The 9,024-nt window shown below is 39.3% G+C and overlaps 1 protein-coding gene across 1 annotated transcript in view; it reads left to right on the forward strand.

Moving 5' to 3' along the window:
- Positions 1-8,821, forward strand: part of CFAP251 (cilia and flagella associated protein 251) — a 44,865-nt gene extending 36,044 nt beyond the window's left edge. Inside the window, exons 18-21 of the mRNA XM_075273311.1 lie at positions 1,599-1,742; positions 2,670-2,898; positions 5,537-5,638; positions 8,660-8,821. Coding sequence (XP_075129412.1) covers positions 1,599-1,742; positions 2,670-2,898; positions 5,537-5,638; positions 8,660-8,784 — 600 coding nt within the window. The 3' untranslated portion in view covers positions 8,785-8,821. The remainder of the gene's footprint in view (positions 1-1,598; positions 1,743-2,669; positions 2,899-5,536; positions 5,639-8,659) is intronic.
- The last annotated feature ends 203 nt before the right edge of the window (positions 8,822-9,024 follow it).

Here is a 9,024-nt window from a genome sequence, read left to right on the forward strand (position 1 = left end):
GTGCATTTCTGCAGCGGTTTTTCCTGCAGCGTTTTTTTTGCTGTGAGACAACACTTGGGGCCTAAAACCAACTTTCATAGTAATAGGAGTGGTCATGACCTTCACATGCTTACTAAATGATCTAAACTAATGTAAGGGAAAGTATTCCATTATTTCTTGTAATAAGAGTCATTTTGCTGATTGAATTAAAGGGGTCGTCCAGGCAAAATGGACATCACTTTAATGTTTAAAAACTCTGAGGGCAGTGAAAAAAAAAAAAAAAAAAAATGCATACTCACCTTGACCCCTTGCTCTGGTGTCCTCCCGCGCTTCATTAGCTAAGTGGATCTCTTCCGGCATCATGCTGAAGCCACTGATTGGCCTTAGGCGCAGGAGAATAACCGAGCAACGGGGACAGTTGAGTATGCATGTTTTTTATTTTATATAAACGTTAAAAGGGTTGTCCATTTTGACCTGGACAACCCCTTTAAATGCTAACTGCTGTGCCTTTGCATGGGTAAGTTCACACTGAGTTTTCTGTAGGCGGATTATGGAGGCAGAATTCCACTTCAAAATCCACCTGCAAAAAACTCTGTGTGAACATACCCTAAGGATCGTGTCACACAATGAAATGGATGATGCTATAGCTGCATAAGCATTACAAGCTGAAGCTCACACCTTGTTCTGTAGATAACATGACATATCACTCATCATTGCATCCACTACCACAATAGATTTCACAACTTATCTACTCCACCTCCCTGGAGACTGCCAAGAAAATTGTCCCATAGACCTCATTGAATTAGCTGCAGCCTATTGCTGCCTAAGACCATGAATGACTATGCTGTAAAGCATATCACTAAATGCTGCTAAAAGAGTAGAGAAGAAGCTCAGGCAAAATGGCTGCCCCCATAATCATGTACAGTAAGCACAATCGGAATATAAAAACAGGTGACGCACTCCTTTTAAGCCTAATATTAGACTGACACTTCCTGTTCTGTAGGATATTTCTTTGTAGCAGTCACCTCATTACCATCTCTGGCAGGTTATGATGACAGGTATGATCTATATATAGATACTGTAGGATACGATCCAACATTCACAATAGGAATTTGTGTAGCTACTCCCTTTCACTGCACAATGATCCCTGCAGGGGTCTAGAAAACTCTCCCACAAACCTCAATGAACATCTGCAGACTGTTGCACCTATGGCCCACATGGCTGCTATAAAGCTTAGCCTTAAATGATGTTAACAGCAGCTCACGTAATATATCCTCCCTTCTAAATAAGTACAGAAAGTAAAATTAGATAAGAAAAATAATGATACCTTTCACTACGTGTTTTAAGTAATAAAAAATATATACTATAGGTCATACATTACCTTCAAGTGTATTACAGATCACCTTCAAGATCACCCCATGCATATGTCCACAAGCCTTCATATGTCAAGAGCCACATTTTAGCTTCTGCCTACATTCAGTTGATATTCACATGTTAAATTGTGTTTACTTGGATAGACATATTACACCAGTATAACATTATAGTGTATCATATCATATCATTTACTACTGATATAGTTACATACTGACATGTCCTCGGGTTGTTTTCTTTCTCTTCAGGAGCTGGAAGATTTCTTTTACTATGCACAACTGCGTAACCAGGGTATTGATACAATGGAGACCAGACAAGTTTCAACTCATATTCCCTTGAAAGAAGTTCCTTTCGTCATGCGAGCACTGGGATATTATCCAACAGAGCAAGAGGTTAATATGCCAGATAGATCTGTATATAGCTTAAATAGAGACGTCTTGAAATTATTTCACTGTTGGCGTTAAGGATATTTTTGAATGAAAACAAATATTATTCTACAGTAGGTAATATCAAAATATAACAAAGTATCTCTTCTGTAATTCACATTTTTCAAATATATAACTATATTAAAGCTACATACATGTGTACAAAATCACAACAAGGGTAATAAAGTATATTAGAAAAATGATTAAACACACTCAAAAACAATAGTGAAAAAAATGGGTTACTGAGTTACATTTTCAGAGAAACATTCAGTATTTCACCCAAAATAAATAACCTTTTTTCTTCTTTTAAATATGGGATAATATTCCATGTTTTTCTGAAACAATTGGAATGATATGTGAATTTCAGAGCTTTGACCAGTTTTGGCCATGTGTGTTCTACTATAACAACCATTCTGTAAACACGGCCAGTATAGTGATCAACTTTTCACTGTGGATTGGATTTCAGATACATGGTGCCTATGTGAAATATGGATGGCCCAGCCAAAGTGAGAGCCGCTGTACATAAGCATTTGCACTCTTAAAGGTGTGGGGTTGGCAGTCTGCTCTCTGCTCAGAAATCCCTGTACCAAACAATTCAAGGTACTGTCAGTAGCTGAGGGTGATGTAACAGATCGAGGAAGTGATCCCTTCTGCAACAAACTTTTCCTTGTTTCCATTTCAATCCAAATTTCTGTAAAATGTTCTGAAGGTGAGAAATGGATGGGAAGTAAAGTAATATGAGTAAAGATATAAAACGAATTATAGATTACATAGAAATTGTAATTACATTACTATTTAGGAGACTTCTACAGAATAAGAATGAAAAAAATTGTGAAAGATTAACTTTCACCCAAAGGCTAAGATATTGTATTTACTGTAATGTCATCTTTTTAGGTGGAAAATATGCTGAACGAAGTGAAATTTAGTGAATACGTAAATACAGGACAACAAGTCACGCACATTAACCTGGGTGATTTCATAAAACTTTACATAAACCACAGACCTGCCTTTGGAATAAGCTTAAAAGAACTACAACAGGCTTTTCAAGTTCTTGGTTTCAGTAAAGAGAATGGGGAGCAGGCTATAAATAGAGGACATTTATTGCAGCTTCTGCAGACAAGGGGTAAGCTACTACAACAAGTCTGGTTACGTTACATACATATAGAATTTTAGCTTTCATTTCTGTCTGATGAACATAGAATAAATAGCTTCAACCTCATATAAAAACAAGTGCAAATAAAAAAAAAATGGACCAGGGACTCAGAACAGCTCCGAGATTTCCAGTGCTGTTAGTAAAATGAAAATGGGACCTGAGTGGTTGCAATAGGGCCATTATTTCAGGTCCAGTATTATTATTTTTTGAAAAATATCTTAACTGTCTGGTCAATTACGTGTTATATCCATGAACTAATGTATATTGTGCAGAATTAGACATTTTAATTAAGGGTGCAATCACACTGAGTAAATGCACTTGTATTTTTGCAAAATACACATGTAAAAATAAGACTCCCATTGACTTCAATGACATTTTACAGGCGTATTTTTACACGTGTAAAAAATATCATTGAAGTCAATGGGAGTCTTATTTTTACACGTGTTTTTTTACATGAGTATTTTGCAAAAATACATGCGCGTTTATTCTTTTTGCAGTGTTGATTTGTTGATTTCTTCTCTGCTTTTTTCCTTCCCCTATTAAATGTGTAGGGAAAATGCTTGTGATTCCTTAGCTAAAATTAATACACAAAAATGTATGCATTTTTCTAAAGCAGCTTTTCTGCAGCTGTTTACCCATAGTGTGTGGATGAGATTCATAAAGCTAGTACTGTAAACTACAGCAGTTTACTACAAACGCTGTGTTTCCTCAACATGGGGTGTTAGCCTAAAGAGGCATTTCTAGGGTTGGGTGTTTAAAGAAAAATAACGAAAGCCGAAAAAACATCAACCAGGATAAATGACCTGATTTTGTTCACATTGGTTATGTCAGTTCACTTATTACAATATTTGCAGTTTGGTTCAGACAAACCTAAATTGCTATTATAATACTTTGGGGTCTCTTTAGAACTTGGAGTATAATAACTGGAGGCCCAGGGGAGAAGAGGAAACATAAAAAACAGTTTTAGGGCAGTAACTCACATGGCGTAAATGCTGCAGCAAAATCCGCAGCGTTTTACAGTCCCTGCAAAGTGGATGGAATTCTAGAGAATCCACAAATTGCGGAAAAATATAAGTGATGGTTTTGGAAATTGTAGAATGTCAATAACACCTATGGAAATGCCTGTGTTTTCCCTATAGGTATGATAGAATCAGAAAGTCTGCAGAGGAAACACTTTCTGTGAAAAGAGATGCGGGGAAAAAACACAATGCGTTTTCCTGCAGTGCTTTTTTGCTGTGACCTGCTACATCTGGCCTTAGCCTTACTCTCCTTCGTTCTAGCGCCACTCCCGGCTGTCTTCAGAGCGTCAAAAGACCGCAGGGAGTCACACCAGAGCATAGGAGTGTTAATTAATTCTGTTTTTTTATGTTTGACTAGCTCCCCTGGCCCACCACCTATTATATACTAGATTATAGTAATACCAGTTTCAGAACGGCTGTATTCGGTCCGAAACAAATCGCCAGGTGAACTTCGCGAGAAAAATATCACAGGGTTTACCAAACACTTTTTCGTACTGCAAAAGTGGAGTGGTATAAATGTAGCGTGACCTATATCACACTTTTTATTTAGGTTAAAATATTTCCATTTTGGAATTTACAGCTATATCCATAGGATATGCCAGAAATACCTGACAGGTGCAGAGACCCTTATCTCTCTTAAGACCTTATTTGTGTCTGAAATTGATTGGAGAGGGGCAGTAAGAGTCTGTTTATTCACTTGTTTGAGAGTACACCTTTTTTTAGGACTCCCATAAAAATAAATGGAGAGTCTTACCCATACTCTCCATTTACTTGTGAGCACAGATGGGGTTCCTTTCTTGAAATAGATGTGGGTTCTAGAGGTGGCACCTCGGCCCAGCATATTTATTATACTTCACACCAGGAAACTGGTGTGAGTTATACAGCAACTCTATGCCAGTACTTACTGGCATAGATTTCTATTGGAGCACACAGGCATTTGATTTATTGATTCTTTATTGGCTGGGTTCACATCTGCGTTTGCTGCGTTTGCTCACTGTTTGGGGATTCTGTCCCCCAATCCACTTGAAAATTGGGGAGAGAAGTTCTGTAAACAGGACTTTTCTTTCTGCATTTTTCAGGCAGACTCTATTATAGTCTATGGGGTCTGCAGGTTTCCACAGATAACAGCTTTTTAAGCGAATTGGATTTCCATTTTTCAGCTGCCCAAGCGGATCTAAAAAACAGACATTTAACAATATTAAATTTTATCACGTCCTATCACACTCACAAACAATCTTTGCCACTCAGAACTAGTATGGAAGCCATACACAACCTCCCGTGCAATAAAACTCTATGTACAGACAAGTTTACGATTGCCATTATCCAAATATTAGAGTCAGCATGTTAACATGCTAGAAAACACAAAGATAATGATATCTGATAATGTAAGTATGAAAATGCATAGTTTGTTTTAATGGCTGACAGTGAGTTTGTAATTCATTCAGTTGTATTTTACCAATTCACCAAACCCGTTTTGACTTGTAATGACAGTACTAGAGTTGTCTATCTATCTATCTATCTATCTATCTATCTATCTATCTATAGTACGTTCAGATAATATCATGTCATTGTTAACACTGTTCATATAGGAGAACATATGACCGAAGAAGAACTTGCAGATTATCTTAGCACGTTATTAGGTCTGAACCCAGAAGGAGGAAGCTCTGAATTAGGTGGTTTCAATGCTACAGGTCAGTAAAACTTCAGTCTGTGTAAAATAGCAAAACTAGTGTTCACATACAGTTTTATAGACAAATAAAATACATAATTTTATTGGTTTTATATCCCTTTATACTCACATGTGGTTTTCTGTTCGAGAGCTGGATCCATCACATCTATAACATAATTATTAGCCAGACTGGAAAGTGGTGGGAAAGAGCGGCTTACTGCATACTGTTTGTTATATGGTCACCTTTTTATTGAAATTTGTGCTATGTGCATAGGTGTTCCATGCCCACAGCTTCCCCCAAGAATTGGTTACTGTGGGTTTTGGCATCTAGACCTGCAGTGATCAGCTAATGCAGAGATGGTTTGCTATTGAGGGGTTTTCCAGGACATAAAATTAGAGGTTCTTGGCAAATCACAGCTGAGACTGGAATAACTGGCCGCAAGTCCCAACCACTGTACAGTTGAGAATGCTTGAATTCTGTGGCCGTCATGTCATAAAGGTCCTATTGCTTATATAAAGCTCTGGTCTTTACAGAAATGGGAGTGGAGGCAAAAACACATTAAATGGGGAGATTTATGAAGACTGCCATTATCAACGTCAGTCCTCATAACCCCATCTGTGGCAGAGGGATTTGTAACAAAGCAAATGTCTCCATCATAAATGAGGCGCACACTTCGTCAGGCCGTGCGCCTGGAAGGAGATTTCCAGCATCATTTACTCTTTCTGGCATAAATGATAACACATCTTCTTGGGTTCAATGGTACAACCCCCTGCATGCCCTCACCATGTCCCCTTTTATGGAAACTGGCGAAGGTGGCCCAAAAAAGCAAATGAGCAAAAAAGGTGAATTTGTTGCTCCAAGCGTCTATGCTCCACACTGTTCTAAGGTGCCAGTACGAACGCAAAAAAACAGGGACAGGCGACATTTCAGCTTTTGTTCCTGGCCATGTCACTCAAAGAAGGGAAGGGGGAAGGCATTGCAGTTTGGAGCCCAGACTGCTCATTTGCTTATTGTCAAATAAATTAATATCTCTGTAACAGAGACACCTATTTTCATGGGGAAAAGGGCGTTACTTTCAGGTGAACCTGACTTGTCTAACCGTGTTGCTGGTTTAATATGCTTCACCCTAGTAACAGACTCCCTTTAACTCCTGCAATTATTAAAATGGTATTGTCAACTCTACAGGAAATGCCAATAATATGTGATAGGGGACGGTCCCACCTCTGTGGCCCTTCACCTACTGAGAGAACTCTTTTCACTATTTAGACACCTGCTATCATATATGTGTACCTACCTCCCAATGCATAGAGAATTGCTCCTTCCATAGCTGTTACCCATTCTAAAATGTAAAAAACTGCAACTGCACTCTGCACACAGAATCAGGCGTGTGCGGCTGCAGTTTTTTTTTACATTTTTGTATATTACCATTATAGCAAGCACCTATTCACACTATGGTGTGCAGACCAAACCTTTTTTTGGTTAGTTGTGTATTACCCATTCTCATTAAGCAGCAAAAGCAATACTCCTGGGGCTGAAGGCCCACCCCCAACTACCAACTGCACACCTACCTCATTTGCACAACACAATAAAGATATTTTTCTTCAAATCTACAAAAGTGACATATATAATAAATATATATGTTTTTTATCACTGTAATGTACTCTGTAATACAGAGGTGACATGGAGTTGAATATGTTTGGGGGAGGTATTAGACTTCAGTTTAAGGTTAATTTTTCAAAACAAGTTTTCATGAGAAACATAATTACCACTTACCTGCAGAGATGGCTGATCCGGTGCCCGGTGTTCTTATTCGCCTCGCTGCCGCTCCACGCTGCTCTTCTCGCCTCGCTGCCCCCTGCCTCCCAGATTAGGAGAGTGTGGGCGGGTACTGGGAGGGGAGACGTCACATCTCCCCGCCCTGTACCCGCCCAGACTCTCCTAAGCCACAAGCCCCGCCTTCCTAGCTCTTTAAACACTAACCTGGGAGGCGGCGGCAGCGAGGCGAGAAGAGCAGCGTGTAGCGGCAACGAGGCAAAAAAGAAGGAGAACACCGGGCACTGGAGCAGCCATCTCTGGAGGTAAGTAGCTACTAGAGATGTTAGTTGAGTCTCCCATTAGAATGAATGGAGGGAGCCGGCGCGCAGGGGGTTAAGGCTGTGTGCCGGCTGCTTCCATTCATTCCTATGGAACCGCTGCGAAGCCTTCACACTGAATGAGCGGAGCGTATACTCAGTTTGAAGGCTAAGCAAAGCATTGTGGGAAATAGTACCGATCTCGATCCCACCTAAAAAGATCATATTCGGAATTCCGATCGCGATCGTGAAATTTTCTCAATCGCCGATCGGAATCCGATCTTTTCCGAACACGATCGCTCAACCCCAGTAGTAATCCATCGAATACATTGCTCCCATAGGAATGCCTACAAGCGGCCAAACACCAAGGGGTTAAGCGCATAGCATATTCACTGCGCTTAACCCCTTGATGTTTGGCTGCTTACAGGCATTCCTATGGGAGCGAGGTATTCGATCGAATACTACTCGCTCATCTCTATTGATTAATAAAAAGTTGGTGATACTTCATTCCAATCTAAGGGAGCCTTCACACGGAGTAAACGCTCGCTCATTCTGAACGTAAAACTCGTTCAGAGTGAGCGGTGTTAAAACAGATCCCATTTATTTCTATGGGTGCCGGCATATGCGTGCTCCCCATTGAAATCAATGGGAGGCTTTTTTACCTATTGCTTTCAATGTGATACGCGCGTATGTTTTTTTATTTTTATACTCCTCCCTTGGGCTGGCATTTCCATTAACAATACTTTCATGGTGGTCCAAGGTCCCGGCCATTTCCAGCTGGCCGTGTACCCCGACCCCCTCCGGGCCTGGTTACAGTTGCACTCCTTGCGACCATGATTGTTACACCACTGCATAGCATATATGATAAGTTTGTTGTCCACAACTTGTATCAAAAGCAAATAGGAGAAAAAAACCACAAGATTAGTACATTTATATTGTATAATTGTATATAATGTTACATTTATTACAGATATAGCAGAACTGCTTGAACAGGAGATACCAGAGGAAATCACAACAAAGATATTGGCTGCAGATATTCTTGGTTTACCAGTTCATCTTACTGATGATTATGAAGAGCACTCACAAAACCCATAGGTTGCATCATGGTAACTGTTATTTGGATGGAGTCTCTTTATTGTCAGTGCTCATACTAAACATGCATTTGTACAATGTAATATTATTACTTGTGTGTACTGAAATAATTTTATTAAAACTACAATAAACTTTTTCAATTCTTGCAATTACTAAATTGTCACTAATTTTTCAGATAACTTACTCTCATCTAATAAAGCATGTGATTCTGGTACAATATGTAATGCACTTTAATTAAAAATA

The sequence above is a fragment of the Leptodactylus fuscus genome, chromosome 1 (genome assembly GCF_031893055.1).
Source record: "Leptodactylus fuscus isolate aLepFus1 chromosome 1, aLepFus1.hap2, whole genome shotgun sequence".
In the NCBI taxonomy this organism is placed as follows: Eukaryota; Metazoa; Chordata; class Amphibia; order Anura; family Leptodactylidae; genus Leptodactylus; species Leptodactylus fuscus.